Here is a 16,726-nt window from a genome sequence, read left to right on the forward strand (position 1 = left end):
TGCAGCTTTTCCTTAAACAGAAAACAGTGTTTTTCTTTGGCACATCTCAGATTTCAAAAGCTACAAACTCAGGATCAGTTAAGTGAGTTTTGCAGCCTGCAGAACGTTACCAGATGCACTGAGTTTCTGTGCTTGCATTCATGGTCATTAAAGATTCTGGGATCATTTTTTCTTAGCGGGTACCTGAATTTTCTGCTCAAGAAACCGCTTCCCTGAATCCACTGCCACTTCCAGTTGTTGAAGCAGAGACCGTATCGTATCAATTTTGGATGAGACACCATTCTCAGCAGTCTTTTCAGAGTTCTTTGGGTGAACAGTATGACTAAGAGTTGGGAGTCCGCTTACTAGCCTTAAAGTTAAAGATCGGATTTGCAGCCAGATGGTTTCTTCCTCCAATGACAGTTTCCTATGCTCCTCAGAAATGTCCCTAGGGAAAGACACCACGGGTTTTTAGACAAATGTTTTATATTTATAACAGTAGCAAGCTTCCATGAATGTCCTTTATCCTACTCTGGTGCAAAGCTTTGGAATCACATGTGGAGAGGTGGGAATGATTGGAAATTCAGGGAATGGTATTAATGTGAATAAGATAGATGAGAGCATTGTTAGACATTGTAAATGGTACTCTTGTTAAATGTGCCCAGTTAGCCAGCCTAGAAAATATTTAAGTGACACTTGGAATTTATCTGGAAATGATTTTCTCTCTAAAACACATTTCTGAAATACTGACCCCTGCAGTTCTGGGCCTTTGTACTCACCTGTCTTTTGGATCCCAATTAAATAAGACCGTTAGGTCTCTGTTGTCATGCAAATCTTTCCATAGAATATCATCTTCCTCTGGACTCAGACTCATGGACTTTATACTTTCTTCTAAACTGGTTGATCTAGCACATAAATATTAATATCGTTAAACCAAATGTTTAATAGTTGAGGTGAAAGCCCAACCCACTGATATAGTCTATATTCTCTACAGAGCACATAACTGTTAGCTACCATATACAAAAGTCAAACCTATCTACTAGTGTTAAAGAGAGAATGCTGGTAGGGACAGCAAACTAGCAACTCACATGGACTAACTGGAGCTTGTACTGAAGGTAGTAAATGTTACTGGAGGGATTAGAAGTATTGGATAAAGTTTTTACGATAATAAATGAGCCCTTGTTGTACTTCAATAGTACATTCCAGCAGAGCACCTCCAACATCCCTCTGAGGTACCACAACACATTCTACAGATGGGGAAACGAAGCGCTTGTCGACACTTATAATGCTCCAGCAGCACAAGTGTAGCGCAACCCACCTCCCCGAGAAGCGGTAGCTAGGTTAATGGAAGAATTCTTCTGTCCACCTAGCCCTGCCTATGCAGGGACTTAGATTGTCTTAACTATGCTGCTCAAGGGTGTGGATTTTCCACACACCTGAGTGATGCAGTTAAACCGGCTTAATTTTCTAGTGTAGACCAGGCCTAAGACTTACAAGGAAAGCAACTCTGATGACCTGTAACAGGTAGGCAAGAAGCACCCATTCAGGAAAGGCTGCCCTTCCCATGCAGAATCCCTGACTGGTTTACTGTTTGAGTTACTGTACTTTTGTCTCTGCCATACTTACATATTTGCTTCAAGTAAGAGGTCTAACAACATCCGTTCAGTGCGGACTTGTGCAAAGTGAAGTGAGGCATTCAGCCGGTTCCTAAAAGCAATGAATTCTGGGATCTTCTCAAATGCACCATACTTGTAGGCTTGAATAATATATTCTGAGGTCTAGGAAGGAACACACATCATCTCTGTATTAGTTGCCATGATACAGTAAAAACAACTCGAGTCTTAACAGGGTTACAGCCAAATCAAATTTGTGACTGCCATGAATCTGAAGGTGTAGAGTCTAGCAAGCACTTATCACCTGGGAGAAATGTGCAGTTCTGCTTGCCCAAGCCTCCCAGACACAGACAGCGGTGTAAGCTTCACTGCTTTCCTTTAGCAAAAGCAGCCTGTACCCTGGGATAGTGTGTCTAGCAAGCTACCAATTTCTTTATTAAATAAATGAGCCAACACTAGGAAACCTCGAGTTGGTGCCACCCCTAAAACTGAAAGACAACTTTTTTTTGAATTGTGGAAGCTTCCTCTTTTCTTGAGATCTTGTTATGCACGCTATAGAAAGTGGGGGCATCTTGAACAAAATACAACCATTTCATTGAGAAAATCCATTATAATGAAAATAAATCTACCCCAGATTTTCCTGCAACTGATTTGGGCATGTGCCATTGTGTGTTACTTTCACATAGGTTTAAAAAATTACTCATGCTACACTTTTGCTTCTCATTTTTATTAGGTTTTGAATACAGCATCACAGGATAACACCATGCGGCGTGTACACATTACATCTCAATACAATCTAAATCCCAAAGGAAACATCAGAATTCAAGCATTAGTTTGCCTCCCCTCTCCAATGAAATGCAACAGTAAAAGCTCTAAACCAAGATTTCGGGCCCATCCAAGCGTTACCCATGACGAGATCTATATGAGTAGGGAGCCCAAAACGAGCATTTATTTTGATGTAAATATCAAAATATAAAGACATAGGAAGCAATTCATGCACCAAGACAAGATCGATACTTTACCAGAATTACTCTATCAATGAGACATTCTGGAAAATCAGAATGAAAACCACAAATGAAAGATTATGGGATGAACTCACACCTGACATACACCAGATCAAGTCACCAGTGTGTGTCTATAATACATTATACCAACTGATTCAACCTGGTCTGAAGAGCTTGAGAGACTAGAACCTTGTACTTAACACAGCCAAATGCCACCATATGTTTGCCAAAAACAGGGAATGTCCGTTTAGCCAGTTCTCTCCCTGTCTTTTTACCAGGCAATTTGGTTATTTGCATAATATGAAAAATATGCCAATATTCAACAACATACCCTCTGATAAACAGCCTTGCAGAATTCATTTCAGGCTGCGGGATTGCGCCATGGGCGCTAATTCAACTGCATCGACGCGGCTTTTAAATCCCCATGGAACACCTCGGTGCTCTGTTTGCCTGCAGTATCTGGAGAAATTAAAGACGGACGGACACAAGAAAATTAAAAGAGATTACTTGTGATTCTGCAGATTTAAAGAAGGACTCTCTTGAAAAGGATGAAGTTGCCTTTTTAGTTTTGGTCAAGTACAGTAATACTGCCTCTTTTCCTCCTGTCTGCCCTTTGTGGTCTCTCTCAGAACAGGAATATTCAAGACTGTTGAATAGTGCACCCTACAGGATTCCTTAATGTTGGTCACCTTGCTAGGGGTTTAATTCATCTTACCATGGGGCATACATTCAGCAAGGAAGCTGAAAAATGCATCAGTTTAAGATGATCAGTACTGTTCACTAAGAACAAATGCACTTTTATGTGAGATCACTCAATTTAAACCCCAAATGTATTGTTTCAGGCAAAGTCCCATAAACAAAACACTACAGGGCATGTTTAGTGTGTTTTGTATTTGGACAGTATGGTGGAGACATGTTTTGGTGAAATTTCAAGCCTTTTAAACAAGAATCTAAAAAGCAAGGAACAAGCATCAGGCAGTATCTTAACCCAACTAAAAAGGTAACTTTTAGAGAATAGTCCTCCTTTAACATTGCAGTTAGATGTTGCTGTGGAACTAGAAGGGGATCCGGGAAGCTGACGTCAGAACTGTTAGTAGGATGAAGAGACAGCCCCCTAACTGAACAGCAGGAGGGAATGAAAACTGCAGGCAGATTTTGAACTAATGACAGTTGAGGCGTGACCTCTGTTAGAAGCCCTATTTTTCCATTGTTGACATAACATCGTCCTGTTCAAACAAAACTCTGGAAATGAACCTCTCTCTCTTGCAGTTTGCAAAACAGACAGGATTTAAAGATCAATAGTACAGGCAAGCTGGTGATGCTCACAGTAGTGTAGTTTCCATTAAACAAACCTAAGCTGGTGACTACTGGAAATTGTTCAGGTCAGACGATAGAGTAAATCAATGCTTGTCTTTCGGAAATCAAGGACACTACTAGTCAGCCGCCTTTAATGACTTTTCTGAAATGCTGTATCCATGAGAAGAAAAATGACAGGTGTAGGTCTTCAAAACTGTGTCTTCAGACTAATAGTAGGAAGATGGGGATCGTCCAAATGCATCTTTTTCCCACTTTGATTCCAATTCTTTGAGATGAGACAGTAAACTAATACACTAATCCAGATAAGAAGTATTCCACAAAATATTCTGAAAACTGAACTGACACACCAGATTCTGAAGAGTGTGCCTCCTGCCTAGAGTGTCCCAATACCACATGGAATGTGGTTCAATAGATCTTTATGTGGATATGTCCCCTGAGCTACTGAAAAGGGCAACACGGTCTTCTCCATCCCAAGCATTTTTATAATTTATACTAACCAGAATAATCTTATCCTAAATTGGTGCCCAGAGGCAGTAATGCAGCCTGATGTTAGTTGAATCTGAGCTGTTTTCCCAATCAATATGATTTCTTGCTGCTTTACAGTCTTTAGTGCGCTCAGTCAAGAGAATTATGTCCATTAGGTGTTTTCTCCAAATCTTTATTTTTATTCCTTGGCATGTTGCTGTCAAACTTATCATCAATGAAAGTCACTTTGTCCTGATTTGCAGTCTCTTCCACTGAATTACTTGGAAACAGATCAAACATGACTTAACAAAAGCAAGTCAGTTCTCAATGAAACATAAAGAAAAGCCACTACGTTGATAAATCCAAGACTCTGCTATCAAAAAAATTAATGTTTCCATCCAGAATTTTGTTTCAGTATAATGAGAGCGCACCCATCACACACAGTCCCAACGATCTTGACAAATAAGTTCAGCAGAGTAAAACAAAAAAACAGGCAAGTAAAGATAATATAAGAGAAAGCTAAGATGTCATCTATCCAGCATGTCTGCCGCACAAGTGAGGTTCTCTGCCCCATTGTCACAAGATCGTTTTCATATCAGTTGCAGCCACATTTTGCAAATAAGATCACCACCTCAATTTCCACCCTTAGAAGACAGTTAAAGCATTACAGAAACCTTACACATTGAAAGAACTTCGCTATTGACAGACCAAGGAGATTCGTCTATGCAATGACTGCATTGTATGTATCATACACGCATTTCTACACAGTACAGATAACCCTTACATTTTTATTTGATGTTAGAAGGACAAAGTGAGTTTTAAACCATCCACTGACAACCAAGAATTCCTAAATTCAGACAATGACTCCAAGTGTGGAAATGTCAGTCTTTCTGGACCTCAGTTTCCTCACATCAGTAAAATGGGCATAATTCTCTATTACCTACCTCTCAGGGATGTTGTGATGATCAGCATTGGTAAAGCATTACCATGTAAGGGCTAGTATTAAAATTCATTCCGTGGTACAAAATGTACCTCCTGAATTCATCGTAGGGAGCACCACTGTATATACAATCATGTAACAACTGTTACAGATTAGAAGCGAGGTGGGCAAACTACGGCCCGCGGGCCACATCCAGCCCGCGGGACCCTCCTGCCCGGCCCCTGAGCTCCTGGCCTGGGAGGCTCGCCCCCGGCCCCTCCCCCGCAGCCTCAGCTCACTGTGCTGCCGGTGCAATGCTCTGGGCGGCCGGGCAGCGCAGTTGCAGAGCCGCGGCCTGACCCGGTGCTCCGGGTGGCGCGGCTGTAGCGCCACCAGCCACCAGTGCTCCAGGCAGCACAGTAAGGGGGCAGGGAGGGTTGGATAGAGGGCAGGGGAGTTCGGGGTGGTGGTCAGGGGGCGGGAGTGTCGATAGGGATCTGGGGGGGGGGTCAGAAGGCGGGAAACAAGGGGGTTGAACGGGGGCAGGAATCCCGGGGGGGGGCAGCCAGGAAGGAGGGGGGGTTGGATGGGGCGGCAGTCAGGGGTCTGGGGGTGGTCAGGGGACAGAGGGTGGTTGATCAGGTAGGAGTCCGGGGGGGGGGGGGGCGTCAGGGGGCGAGAAGCAGCGGGGTCAGATAGGAGGCAGGGGCTGGGCCACACCTGGCTGTCTGGGGAGACACAGCCTCCCCTAACCGGCCCTCCATACAATTTTGGAAACCCGATGTGGCCCTCAGGCCAAAAAGTTTGCCTGCCCCTGCATTAGAGCAATTTCTTCTATTCCTATTTGCCTAATAAATACTCACCCCAAAACCAAAGAAATGAGCCTAAATATCGGTACTTCTATATCTAGTTATGTTTAAACAAACAAAAAAAACCCTGACAATGCAATTGTGGAACACTGATATTTTTCCCATGGCTACACCAAGATTCTTCCAGGAAATGTATTTCACAAATAAGAGTGCCAAGACACTAACATTTAAAAAGTGTTAACAGTCACAAACAAGCAACTAAATTTCTCTGGAGGCCCAGCCATGTGCATGTGTGTTTTAAAAAGTATCAAATGCTCTTCAGGGAGTTCAGCTGCTCTTTCATCAGCCCCACTCCAAAGAACCCCATTATAGTTGAGAGACTCATCTTTAAATCAGGAAGACTTTCCTGAAAGTCACACCACTTTTCACTCTGCTGGGCTGGTGGTGGCAGTTGAAATAAGTTTCCATTAGCACTGCAGAATCCCAAATCCTGATCTTTATTTACTGTTTCAAAGTATTGCAGCTAATTTTTAGTTCTGTTCTGCTTTATTGAAGCCAGTTTTCAATAAAGTCAGTTTAATTTTTCCTCTCTTCATACCCTCACCCTATTCCCTAAGTATTTACTGCACTATTATGACAACCTGCACTACTGAGACTAACCATACATCAATTATCCTGCTCCAGTCTACTGCGAGGCTTCAGGACCACCTGTTCATGCCACCAGGATCTTTATGTTATCAACCTGTGCTGCCATGTGACTTTCCAAAATGCTAAATATGAATTTATGCCATAGTGGCCATGTTATTTTTTAGTTATAGGAATAGAGAAATCACTATTCTTTAGTGATTACATCTAAAATGGCCATAGCAGTACTTTTGAAATATAGTTATAATATATTGGCTTTTAGAAAATGAAAGGTCAAAAGCAGAATTCCAGAAAGCAATGAAGTTTTGTGGTGCAATTACAAACCGTTCTGAACAGAAAACAAAAAGCTGAGACAAACCTTTACTATAGCCACAACAAGCTGCGATGTTATAGATCCATTTTTTCTATTGTGATCCACCCACAGCAAATCCTGTATAAATCTTTCTATGGGACACGTGTTCTTTTTGAAGTATCTTGGACACAACTGCTTTGTTAGGAGGACTCATGAGAGAAATGAGTGTCACTTACATCTTTCTGGTTGGAGTGGAAAAACCTGAGTGCAAAATTGCAGGATTGGGATGCAGCAGCATATTGACCCAGGGCCTCTGCATAGCGTGTCAGAAGGTAACTGAAATACAACACAGTCATTTGAATTATACACTGTCACACAATGCCCTGAGAAGATGCATTTCATTATGGGTCACATTGACCAGGAAATCACAGCACACCTTCTGTCTTCATATACAATTCTCAAGGGAGTTACAAGGTAATGGGAATTTGACAATGTTCATCTCTCTCTTTTTTTTTTTAATGTAAAGGTTCCTCTTTATTATTATTATTAAATTCTAATTTCGCCTAACCATGATCTGCAGGATACAGAGCTCCTCCTATCTGATCCAAGGGGCAAAAGCATTTTTAAATTGATTTCCACAAAAAAAAGCTTCAGGACCCTTCCATGCACTTGTGATCTGTGGGCAAGTCTACATTTAAAATGCACGGGCACATCTGCACTGCTTTAATGAAGATACTCTAAGCCCGTCAGCTTAGTTATTCTACCTCCCTGAGAGGCAGTAGCTATGTTGGTGGGAGAACCTCTCTTGCTGACATAGCGCTGTCTACACATGTGTGCGTGTTAAGTCGGTATAATGTCGTCGCTCGGGGGTGTGAATTTTTTTGAGCAATGTAGTTATACCAATATAGGTCTGTAATGTAGACCAGACCTGTGTTTTACCACAGCACAGTCTTGAGATTGCATGACCAGCACTTTATGTCAGAGCTAAGCTTTGCCTCCATACCAGGCATACAAATTCAAAAGGCATTTTCAAAGAAGGAAATCAATAAGTAGGTCCCCTTCATTCAGATGTACCAAGATTTAAAAGTAACCAATATAAAACCACATAAGAAACAAATGGCAGAACTAGACATGGACTGAGGGACACTATGGTGGAGCTGAAAAAGATTAGAGGTCTGTGTTTTACATGTAATACTAACTCACATTTACAGAAGCACCATTAATCCCACATGCTATTTTGATAAAGCCTCACAGAAACATGTCTCCCTCAGGAGCTGAAGGCAGCACCCAAGTGGCAAAGCATCCTGCAAAACCATAGGGACAATAGGTGAAATCTGATCCGAGGGTGCCAGGCTAAATCCCCCACTTTATTAAAAACTCCATGGGATCTTCACTGTCCACCAAAAGACACGATCTTGGTTTTTAAGATCTCATCTAACAGACCTCTCTTCCCCTCTCCAGCGTGAACTGCATGGTACTCATTTTATCCATTTCATAAGGTGGAAGACCTGAGCTGACCCTACCAGCCTGGAGTGATCCTTTTAACAACATATTACTGGTTTGTAATTCTAAAGGAAACGGAAAATAGAACATTTTAAAATGTTGAGCCTGGTTAGCGGAGAGCCAGTGTGAGCAGTTATTCTGAGCATATACTACCCACCCGATGGTGTCGTGCTGTATGTGCTTAGCATCAAGGCTGGAATAAAGCTCCACGACAGGTCCAAACGCACCAAGCATGCAGTAAATTCGAATGAGCAGCAATTTGAACTGAGCGTTAGAAGGACTGTGGGTTAATCCTTCTTCTAATAAAGTCAAGGACTGCCACACGGCCATCTCTTCACCTGGTGATGAGGAGACAAACACACACAGACATTAGGTGTGAACAGGGTATTTAATAGAGAGCAGGGTTTGAAACTGGCACAATTACACTGGGTTGAAAAACCTCTTTCATTGCTCCTCAAACACATTTACCATGCTGTCTGCACGTTACTCTCCTCACTTAAAGCTACTTTGAATGATACAAACGTCTAAATAAATTGTATTACGCTTGGCACCAAAACAAGGCATGTAGGTACCTTAAAAATACATTATTACAATTCAGTCTGGATGCAACAGGCACTTGCTAGAAGGAACTAGTTCCAGGTGCCTGGGTTTTCCACTGGGAACACTCTGCTACCATCCACCACAGAGCGCAGACTCCACACACCAGCAGTGTATGACAGTGAGAGAATGACCCTCTGGTAAATGACTCCTGGACCATTTAGACTGTAACCACATCAGAAGATTAAGGGTGCCTTTAAGCACCGGGGGAGGGGGGTTAACTAGGTACACCCTGCCCCCAACAGAGCTAGGAATTTTGGGGCATGTGGCTTCACCTGCCATCCTCCCTGGAGAACCTTGTGTGCTGGAGCCCTCCATGATATTTCCCAGGGTGAAGGACCAAGCCTTCTCCAGAAAGGAGAGGCAGTAGCAGTCACACCACCAGGGGGTAGGAGGAGCTTCCTAACCCTCAACCACTATGGAGCCAGGACTTTGGGGAGATTTCCATGGCCATGGTCCCTCAATCAATAATACCAAAGGGTGAAGTCTTTACAGCTGCTGGAGCCCAGCAATGCCAGCAGTCTGATGTCAGAAGGGACTTTTGAATTTCTCTTAAGTGAAGAGGAGGTTCTGCAGAGGAAGGGGGTAGATTTTCTGCAGAGGAATGCAGAGAGAGGCTGGACTGAGGAAGGACGGGGGAAGTCCTAAGTAAGGAGGCAGAGTTCCAAGGATTTTACTGGGACTTAAAAATTGAAATTCTTTAAAAATGTCAGGTTTCAAACGAGGTTTGGGTAAGGAAACACCAGCTCAGAAGAGGATAGTTTAAATAGCTGGGGATAGTTTATGCAGAAAAAATCCCAAACCCACAGAACTAACAAGCCACATGCTGACCATTCAGTCACCCCCCTCCCCCTCCACACACTCAGCCCTTCACTTGTAACATTGTATCCTTGCCCCCAAACTTTGTTTTTTGTCTTTAGCTTGTAAGCTGTTTGGGGCAGGGACTGTATCTTCCTATAGATCAGAACAGCGCTGAGCTAATGTAATACAAATAATCAATAGTAATAGTTAGATACACATCTGTTATAGCCTTAAATAACTAACGTCTAAGTTAAGCAATTCAAGCACTGTTTGTAAAAGAAGTGAGTTAAGCCTCAAAGAGATGGACCCTGGCTACGCTCGGAAACAACAGACTAATGTTGAGTGACTCAACAGTGACACCTTCTGCCCAATAAGTAGCAACTACAACTGAGATTTGAAGGATGCAAGGTTCAATCCTCCTGTTCAAGGGATGCAGAACACACATGTAGAAATAGAAAAATATTCATATAGGGTTTAAGAAGAGTAAGACTGAAGGGACTTACCTGCCTCTAGCCACATATCCAGAAGCAGGTGAACTGCAAGCAGACAGTAATAATCTGAAAACTGCAATTCAGTTTTCAAACAAGATTTCCCTATAGAGGAAAAAAAAGCGTCACCCCGCATAGTTCATGTATTATCAAAATCATTACATGCAATAAACAGGGCCAATCATTTCTCACATAGTTATGTAAATTGGCAGCCTTTCAGCCCACCAGATTACATTTCTAAAGGGACACTGTCAGGTTAATTATTTTTGAAATCCTAAATTTCCTCACATCTGCTACTAATGTCAGATTATAAAAAGTGAATGAATTGTCAACGTGTTCCTTCTCCTCATTTATGCTTTTTGCAGTTCCCCCAAAGAGGACAGGGAATGAGTCCATTTCACTTTTATTTCTAGTGAGTTTCACTTCCAGGCTCTTCTATACTAGCTAAGTACTGCAGGGTCTAGGGTTACAGACTCCACAGAGGATTGTTTAAAGACAAAGAGCTTTTCACCCAGATACAAATACAACTACGACTTTCATTTTGGTAAAATTGCTTTGGTAAAATTTGGCCCATAAGAAAGTCTAAATATGAATTAACAGCAATGCACTAGTTTCAAGATTTTCTTACCAAACTCCAATCCATGCTGGTATCTTAACATCAACTCCCGGACTACACTCAGCTTTTGTTTTTTGTCAATGGTGTGATAGAGACCAAGCAATCTTGTTAGCTGAACCACACACAAGTGTTGTTGCAAAGCTTTGATGTCAGCTGGTAGTGCAAGTCTACCCTCTTCTGGTGCTGACAAAGGAATGATTCCCAGCAACTGACTGATGAACTGGAAAGGAAACACAAGTGTTAAATTTTGCAATGCACTTAGTCACCTCAAGAAAATAGCCAGTCTTATATCCATTTTCAGAAACTGGGACAAAATGAGATTATGGAGGTGATGGTACCAACTCCATAAATAAAATGGCATTGAAATTTGAAGTTAGAGGGCTCACTCCTCAAGATGGTACACATTCGGATCCTGAGAAGGCAGGAAGTACCAAAAAAGTCAATGGGACTCCACACAGGCTTAAAGTTAACTATGTCTTCAAGTGCTTTGCTGGATTGTGGCCAGAATGCTCCACGCCTTGCTAACATCGAGCCCCAAGTAGAAATTAAATTCTATTGTTATTAATTAAAAATCATATTTATCAGTACCAACCATACAACTCTTTCCAAGGAATTAACTCTCTCAAGACACGGTAAGTTAGAATTAAACCTGTTCAGTACTTTAGGAATTAAAATGAGTCAATTTGAAAATTACACTTGCAATGTTACCATCATTTTCTCCTAGCTAAAAATGGCTTTAACATCACGATGATTATACCTGCTCTGAACAAGATAGATAACATGGGCTTAAAGTGTTGGCAGCCGCCTGTCTATACTAGGGCTACCGACATTTCCACCATTGGGGGAGCTGAGCCGATGTTAGCAACAGAGGGATCCCTAATACGGACAATGCCCATATGTAGTTTACACAGATTTTGTTAACAGCCTTTGACTGATCCAGGACTTTTTATCTAACTCCCATCCCCGAGAAATATTCCACAATAGCTTAGAAGAACAAGGGGGTGAGTGGCAGGATTCCCAGCTGCTGAAGTCATCTACCAAGCTGCTTGTGACTCTGCTGAAATCCTCTCTCAATTTAAGTTTAAATAAGGTAGGGGTCAGAAAGATTCTGGGAGAACTACAAATAGTGTCCCAGTCATCTCTTTCAATTGATGCTGATGTGCCCATTCTGTCACTTGGATCTGCTGCAGTGTTGTTACTTAGTCCCCTAACTGTGCCTGGTGCTTGGCAGAGATTAAGAGAAAGACATTGTCCAAGAGAGTATTTACAATTAGACACAGAGCATGAACAAGGACAGACAAGGGGAGAAGGAAAGAAGGACAATGTTCAACACAATAGTAACATAAGTCGTATTACTTAACAAGCCAATCTTATTCATTCTGATATTTTAGATAGAAACTAAGGGCTTGGCTACACTTGCAAGTTAGAGCGCATTAAAGCAGCCCCAGGTGCCCTAACTCACGACCCGTCCACACTCGCAAGGCACTTAGAGCGCCTGGAGTCTGCAGCTGGAGTGCTCCTGGTACTCCACCTCCACGAGAAACATGACGCGTTGTCCGCCTTGGCTGAAACGCCCCAGCGTCAGTGTGAACGAGGTGTTGCATTACTGCGCTGCGACTGGCCTCTGGAAACGTCCCATAATCCCCTTAAGTCAAGTGGCCACTCTTCTCATTGATTTGGAATTGGCTGTAGGAATGCAGATATGCCCTTTCAAAGCTCTGTTTCTGACAGCCGGCATGCTTATCTGCTCTGGGACAAAGCAACCATTACTGTGGAATGCTGGTGCTGGGAGTGTGAGAGAGAGAGAGGGTGGGGAGAGGGGGGGTCTGCTGCTGTCTGAACTTACAAGACAGCATGTTGACATGCTCTCAGCCCCCCCAAAACCCACTCTCTCTCCCCCCACATAAACACAACACACTCCCTGTCACACTCCACTCCACCCCATTTGAAAAGCACGTTGCAGCCACTTGCATGCTGAGATAGCTACCACAATGCACTGCTCTATGGCGTTGCAAGAGCTGCTAATGTGGCCACGCCAGTGTGCTTGAATCTGATAGTGTGAACACACTGCAGCGCTTTCTCTACTGCGCTGAGCGCTGGTTTAACTCCCGGCGCTCTACGTCTACAAGTACAGCCATGCCCTAAAGTTCATTATGTGGAGGTCTATCTTCCCTTGACGCTCATGTTTAACTCACATTGCTTCAATGGTAGCTGTGCATGTTTATACAGGAAGAATAAACCTTTTTATGGTGATAGATATTTTGGGCTCTACTGTATATCTCAGACTGTAACAACTTGAACAAGAGTGAGGAGAGGTTTTGCCACTAAAATCAACAGAAGTGATGGGACACGACAGAACTGCAAGGAAAAGGCTCAGTCCCACAAATAATTCCCCAATTACTCCAACAGAACCACTCATGAATACTCAGTGTCATGGGCGTCGTGTGTGTGTGTGTGTGTGTGTGTGTGTTTTGAAAACTCCCACTGAAGTTATTCAGAACTTTGGCATGTTTGCTTTTTAAGAAACACTATTTTTTCTGGTTAGAGCAGAATTTTGAATAAAATTAACCAATTCTACATTTTTGGCATTTTGTTTTTCTAAAAACTGATTCGCTCCCTCCCTGAAAGGGGGTTTCCTTTTGATATCACCACAGTCAAAAGGTGCATTTTGCAGACAGCTAGTGCACTCAGCAGTCTCCAACACCCCTCCCTTTACTTCACCCAGTGCTATTGTTCTTACCTTTGTACGCTGGGTGGATGGGAGGAGGTCCACAAATACCTTGAGATCAGTGAAACAGCAGGGTTTGTCCCCAAACTTTTTGAAGTATTGGAACATTAGTTCTTCTGGGTCACCTAACAAAGAAACTCAGTTATAAAGAAGCCAGTTCAATCCTTTTTATTTTTTTTTTTTAAAATGCTCACTTAGAAGTCAATAATATAACGAGGCTTGGAAGGATTAGAATTTTATTGGTAAATCTTGGTGAGCATCAGTTTCACCATATACAAACTGAAGAAAAAATATTTCCTTTGCCTAACTGCACATTTTTGTTATCAAAGAAAGAAAAAAACTGCTTGAGAACGTATTGGGCCAGGGGTTCTCAACCCTTTTCTTTCTGAGGCTCCCGCAACAGGCTATAAAAACTCAACAGCCCACCTGTGCCACAACTGGTTTTCTGCATATAAAAGGCAAGGCCAGCATCAGGGGGGTGGCAAGCAGGGCAAGAGGAGATCCTGTGAAGCTAAGTTGTTCAGGCTTTTGCTTCAGCCCTGGGTGGCAGGGCTTAGAACCCCAGGCTTCAGCCCCATGCGGCGGGGCTCCAGCTTTCTGCCATGGGCCACAGCAAGTCTAACGCCAGCCCTGCTTGGCGGACCCCCTGAAACCTGATTGGGGCCCCCCCCAGTGGGCTCTGGACCCCTGGTTGAGAACCACTGTATTAAACTGTCATTAAATAATTACTGTCTGATCCATTAAATAATTACTGTCTGACCCATAATTTCCAGCACTTGTGAAAATTTACACCAATAAAAATAGAAAAAAAAATGCTTAAAAACGGATATTCTCTGTCAAAATTATTTAAAGAAAAAGAAGTAGAGTTCTGTCAAACCTCAATATAACTATGAGGAATTTTTAGTCCTGGAAATGAACTTATTCATAGCAATTTCTTATGTTCAAAGTTAAACAGTGATTTACAAACCATGATAGTTCCATTTCAGATCTTACAGTCAATCAGAAAGCTTAACCCATCTGATAAAGAATGAGAGATGAAAAAAACCCAGGAGAATATTTCAAGCTACCCACGCACAATTTGTCTGATGATGAAATTTACTTTCCTGCATCTAAAAGCAAAATGAGTTAATTTAAATAGGGTCTGCAGAAATCTTGCTAATATTAAACCACATTCTCTTCCTTACACCACTCCCAAAAGTGGTTTTTTTTTTTTAAATTATGAAACCTCCAATAAGTGCATTTAACAAGCATTATTGTTCTCATTTATAAGGCTGCCAAAGAGCCCAAAGAAATATCAGCCAGTGATTACACTAAGGATGACAAAGAGAGAGGATTTTCAAAAATATTAAGGGATTTATCAAAGCACAACTACCACTGAAAGTCACTGGGTTTGTGCGCCTAAACCAATTAGGTGCCTTTGAAATCTCCCCCAAAGACCTTGTTTTAAAAGGTCTAAAACACTCTAGAATTGTTATCAGAATAGTACTTGACCTTCTATAACACCTTTCATCTGAAGGTGCTTTATGCATGCAATCCCTGCACACACTTTACATCAGGCACTACTAAATTGATGATCCCAGTACAAAGAGCTTGTTCTAGGTTGGTGTTCTTTCCCTTAAGGTTTAATTTATCTTCCAATTAGTGGCTCTTACCTAGTTTATATTCATCATTACAACCCCTGTGTCGCAAACGTCTAATCAGCTCCAGTTTGGCTAGGTAGGGTCCCCGAAGTGGCCGAGAGCTCTTAGCTTCTTCTGTTATCCTCTCCTCTATAAATTTCACAGCTTGCTCTGTAGAATAATGCACTTCTCCTTCCAAAGAGCTGTGCAGTTAAAGATAGGAGTATTGATTTCAAGTATTCTTATATCATTGCCATTTCTGAGGCCCTGGCAGCAAGTGGTAAGCATGCCTTAACACCATGCCCTCAAAGCAATCAGGTTTGACTGACTTTCTGACTCAGAGCAGGGAGCAGGTTAAGGAAGCTCTAATAAACTCAAAACTAGCATTATATGCGTGCTTCCAGAGCGGGTCAGGGCCCTCTTGGAACAGGGACCAGCTTCTGCAGCTCAGTTGCTCGGTTATGTACCAGCAGCCACGATGACTCTTGAGATAGAGAGCTCTCCATAAGCATGCATTTACACTAGCTATTTACCTATATGGGATACACTAAGCAGGGATGGGAAAGTGGCGGCTTGGGGTCCGCATCTGGCCTACCAAATTGTTCTATTTTTCCCACCGCAGCCCAGATCGGGGCAGGCAACTTGGCAGTGCCAGGGTCAGGAAGGAGACAGGGCATTATATTACAGGGGGAGGGTCCCACCTACTCATGTGTTACGTGACACTGTGGCAAAAGCCAACGTGCCAGAGCAGGGAGCCAAGCTCAACTCTGAAGGACAGGAGCTGTTGTCACAAGGTAAGCTCACTCTCCACACTTCCTTGGGGGCAGGACCCAAACTCCGAGTCTCAAACCCCAGCCCATCAATGGTCTCAGTGGGTTTTGTGGCCCTCAACTACCTTAAAATTGCGCATCCCTACACTAAAGTAAAACCATCAAGGGACAAACTATGATTTTGACATCTACTGTATGAAAAGGAGAAAACCCTCAGGGATAGTAGTTGACTTACTGCTCTCCTTCTGCTGGAGGAGTCCAGGATTGGTCAATGAGTTGAAAGACTGAATCAAAGTAAATTATATAGAACTGCCAATCATCTGAGCTAAAAACAGGCAAGGAGCAAAATTAAGGAAAGTGCAAATAATGTTACTCATACATGCAAAGTCTACTCCTTTATAAAAACACTGTTAGATCTTGCAAGACAAAGAACAATTAAAACACACAGGAAAAAAATCGCACTAAGAACCATTTCCACTAGAAAATTCCCCATCTTAAAGGAGCACTGTTAACCAGAGGTTTCTAAAACCAACGTATTTCAAGAAACTTAAGTTTCTGATA

General features: G+C 42.4%; 1 protein-coding gene across 2 annotated transcripts in view; it reads right to left on the reverse strand.

The window, feature by feature from the left end:
- Window positions 1–16,726, reverse strand: part of NAA25 (N-alpha-acetyltransferase 25, NatB auxiliary subunit) — a 45,068-nt gene that overhangs the window by 10,907 nt on the left and 17,435 nt on the right. For both annotated transcript variants that reach the window (XM_074972571.1, XM_074972570.1), the window contains exons 9-18: window positions 16,401–16,490; window positions 15,429–15,598; window positions 13,789–13,901; window positions 11,061–11,268; window positions 10,448–10,537; window positions 8,704–8,884; window positions 7,280–7,379; window positions 1,606–1,757; window positions 759–884; window positions 184–427 (exon numbers count right to left, since the gene is read on the reverse strand). In XM_074972571.1, coding sequence (XP_074828672.1) covers window positions 184–427; window positions 759–884; window positions 1,606–1,757; window positions 7,280–7,379; window positions 8,704–8,884; window positions 10,448–10,537; window positions 11,061–11,268; window positions 13,789–13,901; window positions 15,429–15,598; window positions 16,401–16,490 — 1,474 coding nt within the window. The remainder of the gene's footprint in view (window positions 1–183; window positions 428–758; window positions 885–1,605; window positions 1,758–7,279; window positions 7,380–8,703; window positions 8,885–10,447; window positions 10,538–11,060; window positions 11,269–13,788; window positions 13,902–15,428; window positions 15,599–16,400; window positions 16,491–16,726) is intronic.

The sequence above is a fragment of the Natator depressus genome, chromosome 15 (genome assembly GCF_965152275.1).
Source record: "Natator depressus isolate rNatDep1 chromosome 15, rNatDep2.hap1, whole genome shotgun sequence".
Taxonomy (NCBI): Eukaryota; Metazoa; Chordata; order Testudines; family Cheloniidae; genus Natator; species Natator depressus.